This window comes from Numida meleagris, chromosome 2 (genome assembly GCF_002078875.1).
Source record: "Numida meleagris isolate 19003 breed g44 Domestic line chromosome 2, NumMel1.0, whole genome shotgun sequence".
Classification (NCBI taxonomy): Eukaryota; Metazoa; Chordata; class Aves; order Galliformes; family Numididae; genus Numida; species Numida meleagris.
In genome coordinates, this window is record NC_034410.1 from 104,904,083 (window position 1) to 104,925,227 (window position 21,145).

The window sequence follows — 21,145 nt, forward strand, 5'->3', positions numbered from 1 at the left end:
ATTTTTTAAGCAGAATCTTGGAAACCACAACTCTCGTTACAACAACCATTTGCTTGAAGAGATTAAATTGGAAACAAATTCAGTATTTCACCCTAGAAGCTGGATCAGCAGAGCAAAAGGTGGATGTGCACAGCAGGCAGGCCTGCCACTAGCATGCCCTGTGCTTCTGTAGCCAAGGGTGAGCTGAGTTCCTGGGGTTACTTTAGAGGATGCTGCTCCTCGTAGGGATTAATGGATTAGCTAAAACATCTGGTTAATGATGGCCTCCATGCTATGGGGAAATACAAGGAAGCTTTAAATATGAATGAGAACAGAACATGGTGATACACGCTCTTCTTTCTAATTCCTTCCACTGACTTGCCCGGTGCCTTTAGACCAGCTTCCTCTCATCAGGCTGAGGATACCTCCAAACCAGGCTATGCCTCTCAGGTTCTGGACAAGCACACCCATATGTAGCGCTTCATACTTTTCCCAGCAAACCATAGCTTGCAACACAGACACATGCATCCAATCTGATTTTCCCCCATCTTAGTAACACAGGTTATGCAAGTCTTTCATTAATCACATTTTAGCTATGTGGGAGAGAAGTCAGCAGCCTTTACATCCACAAACTATGCAACTCAGCTCTCACCTATTCAACATACTCCTACACTACTGCTTACATAAAAATCAGACTCCATGAGAAAACACAATACAGGTCACTCATCCTTACTTAACAGTTTTGTCTCTTACGATCAAATACAGATTAGCTGTATCTCGCCCTCTCCTCCCCACCCCAAATGCCTGCAGTGTAATTATACCACTACAAAGAATTTACAGGCAAATACTTGAGTTTGTTCTTTCCCCTAAATAAAAGTCAGAAGCAAGGAATTATCACATGTTTCCCCACACCTCCCCAAGTTTGCTACCTTTTCAAAGTATGAGTCAACTTTATTCGTAATAATGCCCGAGACTAAGAAACCCATGATTTGCTAACAGCATGTAAATCCTAATGAAGCACTGACACCCATCCTTACAATAAAAACCTCACACCTCTGAACTGAGAAGTCAGCCAGTGTGTTCCTAAAGAAGCTGTAACCCTGTGAGCACTGTGACCAAGATCAAGACGCAGACTACTTCACCCCCCACCACTGAAGCAATGCCTTAACAGCTACTCATGTGTTCCTTCTCAATCAGACAGCATCATTTTTTAGTTGCATGATTGGCAAAACTTCATATCCGTGCAACTCCTAAGAACTACAAATAAAAGCCTGCTGTTGTTCAAGAACAACTGCAGAGGGAATGCTGACCACGAAAGGAAAATTCTTCAAACATTGGTACAGTTAAAAAACAACACAAAAAAGATAATTGCCTAATCAAGATTCTTATGCTTATTAAATACCACCTACATTAAATGCCAATACTCCTTTCACAATTCTTTCCAGTTCTAGAACTGTATAATCCAATGTTTGCCAAATCTTGGCTCAGTCAGTGTAAACACTCCAGCTTCAGATGAACAGTCAAAAACTGCAGCAAGGCCAGGAGCAGGATACCTCAATCTACAAGTTCAGAAATGAGTTTCTGTTCTCACTTGCTGTGTTTCAGAACCAGATGAGAAAACAGTGGCTGGCTATGTGCTGGGCCCAAGTTTATCCATGGTAAAGCCATGGCACACAAGCATGCTTCTTTTGAAGCAAGCACTGACCTCCCCACAAGCTGTCACTACCACTTTCTGAGAATGGGTACTTGTAATTCATTTGGCATTTCTCAATTTCCAAACATCTAAGGTAAAGACTTCATTAGAACTGCAGACCTTCCAGTTCTGAAGGGCCTGAGCTCTCCCAACTCCTGGTCACCTCCTAGATCAACAATTAAAGCTTAGCCCATTCATTTCCATGCAAGAGAATTCATGATGGTTCCACGTATCCTCATTCGCCAAAGATAGCAGTGACTTTTCAACACCAACCACGAAAGAAAAGTAATGAAACAAATGGAAAAAAAACAAACACAAGAACTTTCAGGATTCTCATTCTAGTTTTGAGAAGCTGACGTTCAAGTTACTGCAAAACATGTAGACCAACATGACTCATTCACTCACAGAAACTACATTGCTAAAAATAAGCAGCCATCTACAGGAATATAAACATTTAAAAATGCCACACACTTTGTCATCCTAGTTAAGTGTTTGTATCACTCCCTTAAAGCATAAGCTTTGTGTCTAGGGACATTAGAATAGAAAGAGGAAGTCCATGCAGTTTCCAGCAACGTAACAGGTACCATTTGCACATGCCAGATGAACTGGATACCATCTCCTCCTGCCAGGAAGATGGTTAGGGAGACATTCCCCTTATCCCATTCATCACAGAGGATTGTACAGAGAGCTAAACGCTGTCCCTTCCACATTAGATTGAGCAAGCAGAATTTGATCTTCCTGGAACAAAAAGAAAATACAGAAAATAACTAAGAACTCATGACGAAAGTAAGATTGCTGCTATGAAATAGCTGGTGAAGAAGATGCCTGCTAAACCCCAGAGACAATTCATCAAGGCTTCGTGCCATGTGTTTTCATCAAGTCTCAACTCTGTCTGCAGCCAGGTAACAGCTGCTGTACAATTAAGTGCATCACCCAGGCTTCCTTGATAAGTAGGTGGTGGGCTTGAATTATCCCACCTAACATTCTACAGTCACATAACAAATCATTATGGAGGAAAATCTCAGCAACATTACAAATCCTTTCAGTGGGCGCTCAGCCAGGTAACTACAAAATCCCTACACAAATGAGTAACTCCAACCTTCCTCCCACTCAAGCTTGTAGTAATGCTTGCTGAGACTGAAGGGTTAATTTGAGGAGAAGCAGAGGCAGCTGCCCAGGCAGGCGAGCTCTGTGGTAGGATCGGGAAGACCTGTCCGCACGTGGCTGGTGTTACAAGGGAACGCTAGCAAAGAAGGTTTGTTTTGCGATGACCAGAAGCTAACAGAAAGCAGAGTGATGAGAAAAACTGGAGAAAAGTGAGGTTCTTATTTATTTAACATGCTAGCACAGCACTGAGGAGCCTTCCTTACTTACACGGTATCTGCTGCACTGGTCAAGCAGCAGGGACTCTTTTCCTGGCTGAGGGCCAAACATGCCATGCATTAAGATACACCTCAACATTATCCTATGGTAAGCACAGCTCCAGCCAGGATGAAATGAAATTATAATCCATTGTTAAAAAGAAGACAGTGTTATGTATTATGGCCTTCATGGTTCTGTGCAGAGAGACATTTCAGGTCAGAGGGAGGTCACAGTGCTAACACAAATAAATGCCAGCACTGCTTTTCCAAGTTAAAAGAAAGAATCTACAACACTGTACACCAGTCAACTAGGAAGAGTTGTCTTGTTTTTGAGAAGGCCAACCTGAGTTTCTACAAACATTTGCTAGTCACACAGTTCCTAGAGGGGTAGCATCCTAGGGTAAACTATTTCTTTTTAACTTGCTGGAAGATTCACAGCAGGTATAAGCTGAAGCTCCTCTTGTAACGCAAGCACGGGGTTTCTCTTATAAAGATGGGAAGCAGAGGGCCCAGCACTGATGAGACAGCACACCTGGAGACAAGGGCAGGTCAGGAAGATCCAGCTGTTCCCAGAACTCCCATTAGCTTTGGCACTTCGCACACACCCTTCAGCTTGCTTGGCAAAGAGGATCTGTGAGCACCACAGGTAACTGCAGCCTTCCCAAGGCAGCCTCTGAAGTATCACCAGGTCTTAGGGCCAGGGTGAGTACTACAGCATCCTTTTGCCTTTAAGATGACGGTGAGCTACTGAAACTCCAGGTAGCCCATTTTCTAGTACCTTTGAGGCTTAGCATCTATTCAAACCGGAGTCTAAACCGGAGTTACTAAGAATAGTATGAATTATTTCACTCAAGACACAAGACTGCACTCCTAAACAGTCTTCCCTGGTTTTAATACATGCAATGGAGGAGAAGCAAAGGAAGCGAGTACATGACAACTCAAAAATGAGCTTAGCGCATTCTACTAGTTAATCAAACACCTGAAGTGCTGTTACACGACCATCCAAAGTCAGTAGTCATCAAGGCTAGAAAAGGAACAAATGAGCAAATGTCCTTTTTCCTTCAGAAGTGTCATCTTCACCTAAAATCTTTTCATGGTCATTCTGTTTCAGACAGACTGAAGCTGCACCAGCGTATAGGACAGATCCACCTTGCCTGTAATCTACCCCAATGCTAGCAGCATCTGGTCTTTCATCTCCAACTCACAGCTGTGTTACCCTAGCAGAACAGCTGCCTCTTCTCCCACACTTTCTTCTCTTACAACACTGAGTTTGGAATTTACGTTTTGGGAAATAAAACACAAACTTCTTTTTAACTCTGAATATGAACTTTATTTTTTATTTGTAAATATCAGATCATACAGCCTGCTCAAAGTACTCCTCATGGCAAGTACCTTTCATCTGAACTCTGAAGGAGGGTGAGGGAAGAAATTAAACTTCTTTTTTTTTCCCCCCGCATGCTGCATCATACTCCAGAGTATCTGTTGGGTATACACCTATAGAGAGATATCTCAGCAAATGTCAAAGAGTAAGTGTTGCTAGGGTCATTTGCTTGCTTAACCTTTGGAGGTGTGTTTGGTTACTGAGTCAAATCTCAATGAGCTGTTCAGCCTGCTACTGCTATTGCTTCAGCAGAAATAAAACTTGCACTGGTCTAAACACAGGTCAGAAAGAAGTTCAATAGGATGAGAACAACATCCAAATTTCCCATTCCGAAGCTGCAATGAGATTTGGTATGGAAAAAATTCACACCACTAATTTTTCTTAACAAATATAAAACCCCCCACAAGTAATTTGGTGCATGAGGTATCCCACTTAGAGCAATACCTGTGAGTAGTGAGTCTACAGAGGCTGAAAATCTTGTTTTTTTGTCATTAGGACAGAACAGATGCTTGGGAGAGTTACTGTTAGATAAAATGTGCAACGGAAGGGAAGTAAAAAGAGCACTGAATTGTAGAAAATACTGCTACCGCTGGGAAAGCAAACAAAAACCCTTCCTTGAAAGCCTCTCCATGTTATCAGTCTCACTTTGTCATTCCACACAGACATAAAAAAAGGATAATAATTATCTAGCTGATCAGATACATTTCTTTGGTTAAAGAAAAGCAAAACAACTTGCATGGGGGTGGATCACACAAAACCTAAATGAAGATAGCCAGTGACTTAGAAGGGTAAATATTGTAGTCTCTGGGAGCAACATAGGAAGAAAAAAAAAAAGCATTAACATTTAATCATCTCTGGGCTATACAGAATAGTATACTAAATTTTTAATTTAAAGTGAGCCAATTCATTTGGAAAGCCTGACAGTGGTCTCATCTGTGTCCGAGCACAGTGGATGGAAGTAGAAGACTGTCCTCAGCTACACAACCCTATGAACAGTGACACAAAGATTGGGAATAAAAATTACAGTTACATCTGAGACTACTGATAATCAATCTCACTTTTTAGCTTCACTTCTCCATCTGCTGAGTAGTTTTAAATACATTTCTGTCTAACTGTTTCATTCAAGCAGCACATTCATTTGTGCTGGTTCCTGCTGCCAGGGTCAGACAGTATTTGGCATGACTGAAAATCCCAAACACCCCTCTTTTTTGAAAGAAATACAACGTAATATTGATTTGAAGCGCCACAAATTGTATAGACTCTACATCTTCTAGTAGATGAAAGGCTACCCTGACAGTACAAAAGTTTTGATATTAAAACAAATTCATTTCTTTGCCAAAATTAAGGTAAAAATAGCAACTAAAGCAGGGGAGATCAGGTAAACCAGTAGAAAAACGTGTGCTGTCTTTCAAGCTAAGATTCAGCCTGCTGGTCCCCAGAGGCCACGGACAATGGGATCAGCCCAGCCTACGACATTGGGCCCACCAGCCCTGCCCTCTCACAGCACAGCCCTTACCAGCTACTCATAGAAGTTTTCTCTAGATGAAACAACTGTTGCTGGCTACAGCCGACCACACTGCGACAGTTTTCAGTGGTGGCTGAACAGCAGGACTTCCATTTTGCTTCACTGAGCACATCAGCAAACAAGGAGCAATGACAGCCTTACCCGCAGACTAGTATCAGTACTTGCAGTGCTTTGTGTACCTCTGCAATCCTTCAGCCTCACAGCACTGTGATCAAACATCGCTTTGGGTGACCATTAAGTATTTCACAATCAAGAGAAAGTAGACAAGCCTTTGCTTTTGCAATTTCCAATCCTTCTGCAAAAGCCAGATACAATCAAATTGCTTCAATACCACTGATGCTGAACTCAAGCTACCATCCACTAATACCCAACAAGAGAGAAAAGACTCCCATCCCCCTATTCTCTCCACGCTTGCCAGCAAGAAGACAGATTTATTTCTTTAGGATTAACATTTTGCTATTGGAACAACTGGATATACCAGTACTGTTGCAACAAATCAGCATAAACCATAATCTTGTTATAAGGCTATGGGACAGATTAATCCACTGAAAAATCCGGTTTGTTCCAATACAGGCTTTTCTCTAGCTGCCAAAGCACAGACATCATCTTAGCAAGTCTCAAAAAACCTGTTCAACCCACTGCAGGGAGGAGGAGCACAAATATTTTACACCAATGCCGTGTGGCACATTGGTGCCACTGCCTTCAATGGGGAATGCTCCACTGACTTCAGCAACCTTGGCACCTCGATGTGTGTTCATATGAAAATTAGTGGGAAAAAAAGAAAAAGACTAACAACTCAGATTTCACTGCATTTTGTTTGCATTTGTTTCGGCCCTTCAGAACAAACAACCCAGAACGAGAAACCTTACTTTTTATGAACTCAAGCCAAGCAAGTCAAAGCACATCTTTCAACACAGCCTGCTCTCCACTCCCACACAGGGGAAAAAAAAACAACAGTACAACAGTATCTTAACATTTGCATTCCAAGACACAGTGATTTTCTGTCACTGTCGTAATTACTCTTATTAATGCTGAACATTATCAGATGTAACTACAGATTTATCCACTTTATAGATTTAGCTGTAAGGTTGGTCCAACAAAACAGTCCATTACCTCAGTTACTTGCAAGCCGCTGCAGAAAGACACAACAATTCTTTAAACTACTCCAGTACTCCACAACATGTGAAACAGTGCCAACTATTTATCATGATACCTTAGACTTTAAAGGAAAAAAAGAAAAAAAAGATATTTGATCAGAGAATCACCCAAATAATTTAAAAAAATCTGAGATTCTTATGAAAATCCATTCTGAAGTTACTTAAGAACACAAATCTGAAGCTCTAAGAGCAAAGAATCCCACATTAATGACACTTAGAATGATTACAGCTCAGAAGTACCGTGAATGAGAAAGCTTAATAACTTTTCATTGCATGCATGGATTCCAGCCTACTTTAGTGCTACTGTAGAGAAAGGGAGACAGGAATTTATGCATAGATTCAGTTTATTTTCCATTTTGAATTCTCATTGCCAAAGTCAAGGAAAAGAGAGTTAAAAGCATTTATTTGTCCTTTGCAATCAGGGCACCAAGTCTATAAATTAAGACCAATAACTGATTGGTAGTGATAAAGGGAATGACAGAACTACCTGACCGAAGAAAAGCACAGCATTAATGGGATTTCTGAGCAGTGTGCTGCCATCCAAATCAGCTCCTTTAAATACCTCATTAAGAGAGCTGAGGTTTTCCCTTACCAGAGGCAAGCATTCCTCATGCTAGAAAGCTCCTTCTCAGAAGCATCCGTAAATACTGCGAGGGCCACCAGAGGATACACTTCCAAGAGCCTGTTTAACATCAGCTGCCTAGCTGGACAAGCTTAATACTTAAGAGGTGGGAGGTCAGCACTTAGCGTTGCACTACGTGCTTCTACTGGCCTCCTGTTTATTTCCAAGCACAGCAACAAAATGGTTGCTTTAATTGACAAGCTGAATTTTAGCTGCTCGTAGGAGCCCCTCTTCCCAGGTGTGATGGTTGGAATCCTGTCAGGGAGATCTGGCTGGTGCTCCCTGGATTCAGGATGCCCACGAACAAGCCTCTGACCCCGTCAACCCCATGGCTGTGAGATCCAGAACGTGATTCTAGATCACCCTGGCAGACAGAAAAGCAGCCTATTCATTCAGACTTTTCCTGGGCACAGCATGAGAGCTGGGGAGCTGCCTATTGTCAATGATTTATAATTAGATGATTTTTTTAAACAGTAGCCAAGCAAGCATGCTCAGCCCTCTCATTATACAACCCAAGTCCTAAAGAGACACTATGCTCCTTTGTACTGTATGGCAGTGATCCCTGTTTGAACTTAGGGCATCTTGGACAAACTCCCAATTAAAAATAAAGTAGCCAAAAATGCAGGAGCTCCCCAAGGATAGTTTTCTTTGGCTTCGCAAGAGCTCATCATTGCACTTTAATTTGCCTGCCATTTCTGCAGCAGGGTAGGGATGGAATAAAAACAGCTGGGAGCAAGCAGAAGTTCAGCTCCGCTCTGCAGCCAGGATGCCCGCTGGCTGCTCTCCGAGCTGCCTGGCCTGGGTCCCCGCGCTGTCAGACACAGCGCAGGCGCTAACTGATGCGCGCTAATTGATGCTGGGGGGCTGCACTCTTTATGGCAGCTCCGGCAGCGCTATCCTTCCCGCTTCACCTTGTAAAATTCAAGTGCCACTAATGACAGCATAATGCCTCTTCAAACACAGGCTGACCACATACATGCATAGAAATTGTAGGTGTTCAGGAGTAATTAGGCACATGCTCGTTTTGGTTACGTTCTGTACGGTAAGAGTATCTGAGCAACACGGGAATACCAACATGAGAAATGCAAGCATTGCTGCACCTTGTTCTTTCCTGACCAAGAACAGTCCTAATCCTGAGTGCAATTAATTCTCATTGTTTCAGAAAAATCTGCACAAACTGAAAGGTACAAGAAGAACAGCTTTGTTTTTAATAAAACATAAGGGATAAGAGAGTAATGTCCCTTTGATAATAGCTTTTATCATCTTAGGAATGCACAAAAAGAAGAAAGCACCCCCTGTGAAGATGGAAAGCTACTTTCCGTGAGCTGCAGGCAGAAATGACAGTGAAGGAAAACCCATCATGCCCCACTTTCCCCTTGAGGAATAATTTATCTTTGCCCAAAGGCTATTCAGTCTCAAGATATTTTGTTCTATATTGACAGGAACACAAATGATATTTGACAATACAACCCATAAAGCGCACAACAGGGATGATCCAATCTCTAGACTGTCCTACATTCAGTTGCAATGGTATGGCAGCTTTGTTACTCGTCTCTAGCCACATCCTGGGTTCAGTGATTGCAATAACACACAGATGTAACAAGTCACATTTTGTATATTCATAGAGAACCCTGATTCACATGCACACCGATGCTTTCGGTATTTTTCCTACTATGAGTATCGTGTAGATTCACATCTGGAGACTAGGGCAGAAAAAAAGCCTGGCCATAACAAAACAACAAACATCTCAGGCATGTTCACATAAATTAGCCAGTACACATTTTTATAGCTTCCTTCAGAGAAGAAAAGGGGCATTTTGACCTTTTACTAAAAAGAAGCCTGACCAGGACTGCTAAGATAGAAGCAGGAATAATTTCGTGTTCTAGTAACCAGTCTCTTAGCAAAGAGAGAAATTGGTTTGCACACATTGAATTCTCCTCCCAGTTAAGTCACATCCCGTAACAAGTGGGCAAGGATTACTACAAGCATACAGTGTCTCCACTCACTCACTGTAAGTAAAGCAAGAATCTGGAGCCAGTCAAGAAGCAGCAGCATTACAGGAAAAACCTACCAAATTGTGTTCAAGTCCTGCCAGGAAAGCCCACTTCAATGAAGTTAAACCAAACAGCAGGTCAACACATGAAAAAGAGTACAGGATGAGGGAGATCCCATGCTACCTGCATGGATACGTGCCACCTCTCTGCAGCAGGGTCCAAAATACCTGCTTCCATTCCACAGCAACTAGTTGCAGGTTGAATTTCTGGTCTCAGTGACTAGAAATTTTCAAGTCTCTAGAAATGTCCAACATAATTGCTCCTGCCTGATTCCTCACCTCTGGCAGCACAGTCAGCTATCACTCCTGATACATGTACTGCCAAACATCACATGCTGTCTAGTCCAAGAAACAAGTTATTGATTCCCTCAGAGCCAGACATTCTTTTCACTTAGAGCAGGTAGAAGAATCACTTGTGTTGGAGCAATAGGACAGAAACAGCAGTAATACACTAGGAACACTGGAAGAGGTGAACGGGAGGACTGTACAATCTCAAAGCAAGAGAGGATAAAAGAAAACCTGGAGAAGCTTCGTGCAGCACTCCATGTGCTATTACTAGGTAGTACTGGGTGTTTTACCTTAGAGTGTCCCTGGAAATACCTCCACATAACCGGTGTTCTGTTCAGGTCCAATAGCACAGTAGCAGGCTCAGCAGTCGAGCAAAGGGCACAGGCTCTCAGTAAGGCTAGCAGGAACAGCTTGGAAATGACTGCCTAACATACGCACAGCTACCTTTCTCCACTTGCACTCTCACGTCAATCTTGGACATGCAGTCCCTCTCTTTTCAGGAAAAAGGCCAATAAAGTTTTAAAGCAAACATTTTTAAAAGGCAAATTCATACTGCAAGAAGATTTTCTAGGTCACAGAGGCTCAACACTTCTTCAGTCTCTTCCTAGTGATCTCTGGAGAAACCATCCTGTAAATAGACCAGCAGCATGCAACGCTACAGCACTCCCACAAACACCTGACCCAAGACCACAGTAACCCACAACATGAGTAGTTTAATTTACTGTCCTTATAATCCAGAGGAGCCATTCCCTCTACACCTGCTACAGACTTGAGAATATGTTCTTGAACTGCCCTTAAGGATGAGAACTATTATACAGTTACGGGTCACTCCTTGTGGTTAACTGAACTTGCCCAGAAGATTGCAGGCAACTTTCTCACCTGCTGACCCTTCAAATACCCTATCCCTGAGAGGCACCTATTATGCACTGCTCAAACAGCAACCTAAAACCCAAGAGAAGAAACAAAAGCAAGCGTGAGAAAACATGTTATTTTATCTTCTTGGGATTCTCAAGGCCTCACAACAATTCTCTACACTATCCTGCAGAAGAAATCATTTATTCATTTTTTTCCCCCCATACCAGCAGTGCAGAAAACATCATGCGAATAAACAGTTTAAGGCTGTTGGTCCCCAGGCTCTCCAATTAGTTACATCCTCCTCCAACTGCCCGAGGAGGATATGGAGTGTGAGCCACAACCTCACACAACGTGCCCTTGCACAGCACCATGCATGGGCCACTGCTGTTCATGCCACAGATCCAGGTCATCTTTGTTAAAACTGCTGCCTAGCAAGTTATCTCCTCGCCCAGACTACATAGGAGTTTTGTTATGATCACAAAGACACAAAGCAGAGCAGAGCATGATGCATACGGCCCTGTCAGAGAGGCTTTTCAGTCCCTCACTTCACCAAAAGCCACCCAACCCACTGCCCTGGGCAGGGACACCTCCCACCACCTCAGGCTGCCCAGGACCCATCCAACCTGGCCTTGAACACCTCCAGGGATGGAGTATCCACAGATTCTCCAGGTAGCCTGTGTAAGTTTGGGAGCAGGGGAATAAAACAGGGAGACAATACCAGAAGAATCAGCACACACCTTTCCACACTAGAAAGCCTGGAGAGCAGAAAGCACAAGTCTTTGTTTACTCCTGGCTACACCAAAACTCTCGACAGCAATTTGTGCACAATCTCACCTGCAACAACGAGGCTTGCTGTTTTTCACAGTCAAGTCACCATGGGTTCCTTTGCTGAGATCTCCCAAACTCACAACCCCAGCAGCTCCTAGGGCTCAGTGCAGGCCTGCACCACAGCTCGATCCAGGGGCTGCCTGCATTTCATAAGGCTCAGACTCATCACTCTTCACACGAGGGACCTGGTCTGGGAACCAGATGTCAGCCTTCTCATTCGTCCTTCGCACAAACTAAAAACCAACGCAAAGCACAGGAGGCAGCAGGACTCCACATTCTGCCAGCCCCACTCCCAGCAGGGCCATGCCAGAGGCACTGGGGCAGAGCAGCTTTGCTAGCTGGCGCTAGGCCTCAGCCAGGGGTGCAGGTACACTGGCAAGGCCACAGTGTTTGGAGTTTTATGCTGACGTTCACACCAACACAAAGACCCCAAGGCAGACATGATTCAGCAGAGATGCTCCCTTCTATCTGCTCACACAGAACAGAAATATAAAACTGAGCTAGGTCTTTAGATTACAGTGTCAGTTGCTCGGATTAGTAGATGTGCCTCACAGATGAGGGCACAGTGAAGTTAGCTCCACAAGCTTTTCATACTACAAACGGCATGAAGAAAGCAGACCGCAAACGCTACATGAAATGAATTCCAAAGGCAAGCAGCACTCAGAGCACAAATTTTGGACTTGAAATATTAGCTCACTGAGTTTTAGGCAGGTTGTTCTTTGAGTCATACGCAATGCACACTAAGATGATGCATATTTTCCTATAGGGGAGGAACTTAAGCTTCCCTAATCCAGCCGACTTGTTACTCCTAATGCCAAGAGGAAACACAGCAACACCCATGCCCTGTGCTGCTGACAAACCACTGCAGAAACGATGGGAACACACCGCTCTCAACGCGCACAGGATCCTGGGGCACCACACCACGTCGTCCAACTCCTCCAGCACTGCTTCCTGGCATGTTCCCTTGGGTTGCCTTCACGGTGCTGTTACAGGGAGCACCAACGCATGTAGTCACTGCAGCAGGAACACCTAGTCCCAGAACAGCACTTACAGACAAAGCTTAAGAAACAAAGACCTTCTTTCCTACACATGCATCATTCCTCACTACCACATTTTGCAACAACAGCATGAGATTCATTGCACCTCATCTGTTCTAAGATCGAGGGTTTCACTAACTGTTTAGGACACCTTAATTCTTTTGATTTTATCTACGCCTTGTGCCATTTCTAAATGCTATACATAACTGAAACTTAAAAAGCCAAGACACTAAGTTTCCCCTAGGATTCTGTCCCTGGATTTAAAGTTACAGCTCTTGAATTTCAGTTACAAAAAGACAAATGGTGCTTCATTATCCAATACCTGAACTACAGAACTGTCCAGGAAGTTTGCTCCAGTACATACATGGAGTCAGAAATTTAGAAGCAGGAACCACAATCTTGAAGTTCTACATTATGTATGGCAGCAAGAAATCTGAACATTTATTAAGTGTGCAATAAATAACAGGATGGTAATTACCTGCAACTTAGCTGTCCTACAGCAGCACTACCATAAGCCCAGCGTAGTGCAAACAACACACAGGTCACAGAACATACAGTATGCACAAAACCACTGCCAAACATGAAAGTAGCTTAAAAAAAAAAAGCATGGATCTTAGGTGTAAAGCAGGTATGCTGCTGAACTGTTATTTGCCTCATTAGAAGCCAGTGGTACCCCTGTGAGCAGGTGTTGCCAAGCTACTGGACTCCATCTCCAGCAGGGCACTGTAATCTTCACAGACACTGTTTGGTAGCTGCAGATTTTAAATGAATTAAAAGCTTTTTCACTAAAATGTTCCTGGAACACATCTATGCCAACAGGGGAAAAAGAAAAACAACAACAAAAACCAACAACCAGTACCAGTGGTTAGCGGCAACCTGTCAATTGCATTTTCATTTGATTGTCTTGGTGGAAATACAGTAGACCATAATGTAAAGGAGGAAACATGAGAAAGCAAGGAGATGATTCTGAGATTTCACTACAGTGGCAGAACATATAGTACAGGCAACTGGAGTTTCAAATCTGCTCAGCACCTAAGGAAGAAATCAAGCCATGTGGCTATAACATATTTCAGGATGGGTAGGTTACAAAAATCAAAATTTAGTCTATCTGCACAGTCTACAACAACTGTCACCTACCAGCATAGCGCACAGCAGCCAGACATACCCAGAGTGGGAGGTCAGATCACAGCATCTGCTCAAAGCCTCAGCAGATCTGAAGTCCCTTTTTGGTCTACTTGAAAGCCACGTCCCACCCCCATGTGACTCGCACCCCCTCGCACCACCAGCAGGCTACCAAGGCACTCTGCAGCGGCTTCTTGAGAGAAGGAGGTCATTCGGGACTATCAAAGCAGGGGCAGCGGCACCCAGAACAAAAAGAATAAGATTCTTTGTAGTTTCCAAGCATTGTTTGGCTGCACAGATAACCCACATTTGTGGACTGACGCAATATGAATTTTTCATTATGTACACGGCCAAGATGTTCCCTTCAGTACAATCTTCTTTGATAAGATGCAAGGGTGCTCGGTTTCAACTTACTTAGAACTGGAATAAGCCTCTCAGTAACGTGTTGCAGGAAACAACAGGCCACTGAGAGTGCTGGAGCAGAAGGATGTCAAAGGGAAAGGTTGTAAAAAGGGGAGAGAAAAAGGGAACCTGGATACTTACAATAAATAAAATCTCTTTGTCCCCAGGAGCAGCAGCAGCACAAACTCACTATTCACCCCAGTGCTGCTCTTCACAAGAGTTCTGTCAGGACTAAGAAATCACCTTTATAAATAGATTGCTGCCTATTACATAGATTTTTCCTTCTTTCCGGCCACTATTTCTGCCATTTCACCTAAAAGTAACCACACATTTACAGAAAATAATTTCCTTCTGAGTCTTAAAGGCTTGTAGCAATCCTCCAGAAAATTTCACCAATGTTTTTTCATAGCACACAGCAGGGAATCACTTCTCCGCCAGCTGAGGGCTTCCCCAACCCAGCTAAGTGCCGCCACATCTGATCTCTACAGAGTGTTTCCCTCACGCATTATTAGAGTACGTACAAATATGTTTATTCCTTGTGAAGAAAAAAAATGAAGTTACACCAGAGGATCACATGCCCTCTTAATCCCAGAAACTCCGGTCTTCATACACGAGGCCTAGATTTCTGAAAACTCTTTGCAGCCAATCTGTGGGTCCAACTCTCCGCCGGCAATCTGCTTTTTGGCTGCACAGCAGTAGTGGCAGGGTGAAAGGGAGTCCCATCAAGCACAAGAGCAAGCAGTGAACTTACAGAAAAACACTTGGGCCTGAAGGTCGGCTCTATGCAAAACAACATTTGCCAGATCTTAACCTTGATAGCACTTCTCTTTTACCCTCCAAAGCTATCCTAGAAAAATAATCACCAGAAACATAAAGTGTTGAAATAATCACACAGCATCACTTCAGCATTACATCAATTTCTACTCATTGTTCAAAAACAGCCCTCCCAAGCCTCCTCATGCATCCACCTGCGTGTTCTCAGACCAACTACGCACACCTCCAGCCCTATGGCCAGGCTCCAACACGAGCCCTTTCTGCTGCAGGTTCCAAGGGGGACATCATTCCCAGCTAACCCCAGACACAGGCCTCACAGCGTCACTGAGGTGCGATGCGCTGTGACAACGCAGCACTGGGCGCAGGGGGAATAGAGCAGGAAAAGCACAGCACAAAGCATGCTCGCCTCCCACTCTTTGAATCTTGCTTCTTTTCATCCGAAACAGCCCACTCCACACTACAGCACTATACACAGCTCTTTCATTTTCTGTGGGATGGTGCTAAGTACTCTTTCAGACACTTTGTATTTGAGTTGCCCTCTGGAAACATTTAAGCTGTTATATATGTTGGAAAAACATTCCTCTCAAGAGCAACACCATTTGCTCTACTTGTTCAGTCAGTGTTAACAACATTCATCAGAAAAATATTAAAACACAAAGCCAACTAAATCAAACATGCAGGCATTGGCCATCTTCAAAATGGCCATCTCAAAAACTCAACTTTCCATCCAAAAGGATAACTGGAACCCAACTAAGTAGTCCTAGAATATCACCTGAGAACCAGACACCGACAAATTTACCATTTAAGGATAGATAAGGTAGGCACTGTTGCCTAACTGCTCCCACCTGCACCTTGATGCAGCAAGAGACTACTTCCTTCCATCCCTCCTTTATCCCATGCCATCCAGAAAAATTCTCTCTTCTTGCAGAGGACCAAATTTAGTGCACATCAATATTTCATAACTTCATCCTGTCAAGAAATCAAACTGAACTACTTAAGGGCACTCTTCCAGGAGATGCACATCTTAACTCCAAGCATGAAACCACATTCATCATAGCCCTTCTCCCCCTTCCAACTGCAAGGCCTGAAGGTGAGGCAGCAGGAGAAAAACTGGAGCTCTTGTGTGTGTATCATCTAAGAGCATTATCCACAGAGCGCTAAACTCCATTAAAAAAATGAAGAAACAATGCAGCAAGGATGTCTCTCGTCAAGAAAATATGCCTCCAGGTTTTCAGTCCCCCTCTAACTCCTGGTTCTACACAAGAAATGAACTCCATCCCAGCACCTCACAATGATCAGACAATCAGCCTGAAAAACAGTCAGCTGCTAGGACAGAGCAGCCAGTCACGAAGCCACTGAATCATGAATGCCTTGGTTTGGAAGGGACCTCAAAGATCATACAGTTCCAGCCCCCTGTCATGGGCAGGGCTGCCCCCCACCAGCTCAGCTGCCCAGGGCCCCATCCACCCTGGTCTGAACAGCTCCAGGGATGGGGCGCCACAGCTTCTCTGGGCAGCCTGTGCCAGTGGCTCACCACCCTCTGAGTAAAGAATTTCCATCTAACTTCTAATCTAACTCTCCCCCTCTTTTCGTTTAAAATTGCCTCTCCTTGTCCTATCAAAGTCAAAAAGGTGCCTGAAGACAGACATCACTATGCAGCTCCCACCAACCACAGCAGGAGCTCAGCACTTCAGGAACAGAACAGGCCACTTCCATGCCAGTACCGCTCTGATGTGCTGGTGACTAATTGCAAACTGTACCTTCAGTGGTGTAGAGATGGGCAGGTTAGGGTACAGCTCTCAACGCACAGGATTATACACATTTGGAACAGATTGTGCACTTATTTCCTTCAGTACCACATCAAGAAATTCTGACAGAGCTCTACTTGGCAGCTTTGCAGGACAAAGACAGGCACACAGGGTGAGCACCCAGGACAGGAATTGCTCCAGTCACCTGCCAACACACTGCATGTTCCCAGCTCGTCTCCTCAGGACACCATGCAATGATTCGCGCCTGCTTTCTCTTGTTGCAAGACAGCTTCTCTTGAAGATAGGAAAAGCGTCCTCTTCGTATCACTGAGACCATGGCGTCTGAGTTCTTTATAAAATATTGATCTGTCTGCCATCTGCAGTCCCTTAAGTTAAAAGGTGCATCTGCACAAGGAGGGAAAGCAGGCCTGAAAGCCTTCGCCTGTTCCCTGCAGCAGCTGCCTCTGTCTGGGCATCCCAGGACATGGTCACAGAGTCCACGACTGCCTGCATCCACCTGTGTATGCATATGCTTCAGGTGCGCACTGGGGACAAGCAGCCCTCGCACAAACGAGCAGCACTTCCATCTCTGCAACACTTACGGGACATTCTTCTCACCAGGTACGGCACAAGACATCCCCCAAAAAGACATCCATAAAAGGGGTGGAGGGGAAGGGATTGTGCGCCTCAGAACACCCACAGAGCACTCCCAGCTTCCTCCAGAGGGAGCGATTCAAGAGGGAGCAGAGAGGCTGAGAAGGAGCCTGACACACAGAGAGGGAAATCAGTAAGTCATCAATACATGTGCCCTGTTAGAGACTGAACCGCTGCCAGGAATTGCAAGTGCATTGATAGCCTTAAGTGCAATGACTGGAGGCCATCTTGGCTGCTTCAGGGACAGGAGGTACTACCACAGGAGGAACTCCTTCACGCAGCAGCTTTACCACTATCGCAGGACAAAGTAGGTTTGGCAGCATGAAGAATGGCCAGCTGCAGCAAAAATGGCAGAGTAGCTTTCTCCAGCCTCCTCCTGCACAGCAGCTCTGGGCAAAGGCTGGGAAGCATGCCTCACAACCAGGGGACAAAGTCAAAAAGCCCTGGCGGGGATCGCTGCCGGGTTATGGGAATTGCAGTTAAGCAATAACCCAGCCCCAGTCCTGCCCAGCACATGGGGAGCCACAGTGCACAGTGCCCACACTCCTTCACTTTTCAAATGAACAGAAAACTTTGCGAGAGCTCCAATCTGCTCCATCAAGCAACTGCAAGGCCATTTCATATGCTAACACACTACAGAATCCAGACACTTTCCAAATTTTGAGTTATCCTCCACGCTCCTTCAGGGATGGGAAAGCAGGACCATTTCAGGGAACTGCGATGCAATGCTGTTGCGAAGTAGCAGTGCGAGCCTCCGGAGAAGCCCCTGCGCTGCCCAACCACTGCACGCTGCCTCCTCAGCTGGCACCGCCACCACCCAGGCTGGCTCCTCATCCCCTGGGCGGGAGGCGCACGCACACAGATTCGTGCAGGTGGGTACCCAAGGGAACAGCAGTAAAAAGTTGTCCGGGGGCCGCGCAGGCTCCTCACGTCACCCCTCGTTCTTACAGCTCCGCCGCTTCCCTAGCGAGCGGTGACAGGGTGACACGCGACGTGCCCGGCTCTGCCGTGCCATATTCCCCCTCCCTCGGCCCTGCCGCAGCATCGCGCCACCACGCCGGCTCTCCTCCCGCACCTCGCACCGCTCTAACCGGGGCTGGCAGCGAGCAGCCCCCCCCGCACCCCGGCACGTTTCGCTCAGCCGCGAGCCCGAGCCCCGCGGCAATGCCGGTACCGGAGCGGCGCGGGCAAGAGCGGCCCGACCCCCGCGCGGCCCCGCCGCCCGCCCCACGCACCGCTGTCCAGCCGGGCGATCTGCGGGAGGCGGTAGGTGCTGACGAGCAGGTCCAGGGGGACGGCCACCGCGCTCCACTTCACGTCCTTCAGGCTGAAGCCCAGCGAGGGGCCGGGGTCCATCTTCCCGCCTGGCCCGGGCAGGGCAGCGGCGCGGAGGGGAGGGAGCCGGACGGGCAGCGCCGGCGGGGCTGCTCAAACCCGGCGGGACGGCGACGGAAGGGAAGGAAGCGGGGAGGCAGCTCGCCGCGCTCAGCGCCGGCTGCCGCCGCGGGACATGCCGGGCTAGGCGGAGGGGGAGGGCCGCCGGGCGGCCAACGCTGCTCCCGCCGCCCCCCGGCACCGGCTGGGGCCGCCCGCCGCCGCGCCTGGCCCAGGAAGCGCCATCCCAGCACTGACTAATCAACAGGGTGCGAGCAACGCCTGCGCAGCTGCCGCTCCTCCCCGCTCCGAAAAGGAAAGTGCCGGGCTGCCCGCCCGGCGGGGCGCGCCGCCGCCCGGCCCGGCCCTCTCACTCCACCCTCCGACCGCTCGCCCGACGTGCAGGGGCGGGGCGGAGCGGCCGCCGCGGGCTGCAGGTGGGCGCGGGCGCTCCGCGACCCCGCACCTGGCGCTGCCGCCCGGAGCCGTGGGGCGCTGAGGTCGAGGGTTCGGGGCTCGCGTCAGGCACGGAGGGTAACGTGAAACCGAGTCAGTGTGTGTGCGTTTATGCTTACAGTTAGCAGTCCGGCTGTTTAGTGTAGTGAAGTTCATCCTACGTTAGAAAAAAATCCAGTTAGATGTCAACTTCATTATTTTAGTCTTCAATTGTCAGCCACAAATGGATGTTTCAAGGATGAAGAGCGGTGCACGGGCATTGGAAGATCTCTGGTTTATTCGTACCACTGTCACTGCATGCACAAGTATTGTGTTCCCTATTCAATTATCTTAATGAAACAGAAAATCAGCTGCTGGTTCTCCTTTCTCAGTGCCCTATGCAATTGGGCCTCTCACAACAAAAAAGACATCGAGGCCCTGGAGTGTGTCTGGAGAAGGGCAGCGAAGTTGTGAAGGATCTGGAACACAAGTCTTATGGGGAGCAGCTGAGGGAAATGGGAATACAACAGCCTGAAAGGAGGTTGTACTGAGCTGGGAGTCGGCCTTTTCTCCCCGGTTAACAGTGATAGGACAAGAGGCGATGGCCTTAAGTTGCACAAATGGAGGTTCAAGTTGCATGTTAGGAAAAATTTATTCTCCAAAAGAGTGCTGAAGCACTGGTACAGGCTGCCCAGGGAGGTGGTGGAGTCACTGTCCCTGGAGGTGTTCACGAACTGTGTGGATGTGGCACTGAGGGATGTGGTTAGTGGGCATGGTGGGGATGAGCTGACGGTTGGACTAGGGGATCTCAGTGGTCTTTTCCAACCTTAATGATTTTATGATTCTGTGAAGTCTTACATAATCTCCGGAAAGTCAGGCTGGGTGTTAGGAAAAGGTTCTTCACCAGAGGGTGGTCAGGCACCAGAACAGTCTCCCCAGGGTCATGGCACAATGCTGCCAGAGTGCAAGGAGCATTGGACAACACACTCAGACAAAAGGTTTGGATTTGGGTGGTCCTGTGTGGAACCAGGGGTTGGACTTTGTGATCCATGTGGATCCCTTCCAACTCTGGATATTCTGTGATAAAACAGAATGTTTTGCTACCCCCCCACTGTTCCTTATCTGCCTGCAGTCCCCTGCGCCTTTCTCCTCCTGCCCTGTATCAGGCCCTGCCATATCTGCGTGCTATATGGCTGCTGCCAGCAGCACCATGAGAACAAGGAGAGCTGAGACAGATCTGCTCTTGTTCTGCTTGGCTGCAGACAGGCTCCGTCCATGCCCTAAGATGAAATGACGACTATGGAAGCCAGAGGGGGTGACACAAACCCAAGTTAACTTGCTTTAAAGGGGTCTGGGTAGGGATTTCCCACCCCCATGAAAGTCCTTCATTCTCTGAACTCGGTCCTGGTGCTGTTAGATTCCACTTACCGGAATTGCTAGCTTCACAAATATGAGACACTGGATTTTTTTTTTTTTCAAAGTCGCTTCCTTTTTATGAAGTTTGCAGAATGCTTTGAACTACTTCGGTGAATTGAGCTATTGAAGTGCAAAGTGATATAATAGCTAAAAGCATTGCTGTTGAAATATGGAAAGCAAAGTATGGTTTTAACTTGTTTAGGTTTGCCAAGGTTTTTGTGTGTAAGGTGAAGCAGATCAGGTCAGACTGGGATTCACTAGGACCAGGAGCACGGGTCTGTCAAGACGTGGCTTTAAAAGCAATCCCAACCTGTGTTAATTTCAGGACAGACACAGCCTCACCTCACAGGCTTCTCTCAGGCATCACATAACTCTGCTGCCTGGGCAGAAACATTTCTCCCACAGAATCACAGAGGTTGGAAGAGACCTCTGGTAACCATC

The 21,145-nt window shown here is 46.3% G+C and overlaps 1 protein-coding gene across 1 annotated transcript in view; it reads right to left on the minus strand.

The window, feature by feature from the left end:
• GAREM1 (GRB2 associated regulator of MAPK1 subtype 1) overlaps positions 1 to 19,175 on the minus strand; it is a 98,180-nt gene extending 79,005 nt beyond the window's left edge. The window contains exon 1 of the mRNA XM_021385741.1: positions 18,715 to 19,175. Within this exon, the coding sequence (XP_021241416.1) occupies positions 18,715 to 18,835 (121 nt within the window). The 5' untranslated portion in view covers positions 18,836 to 19,175. The remainder of the gene's footprint in view (positions 1 to 18,714) is intronic.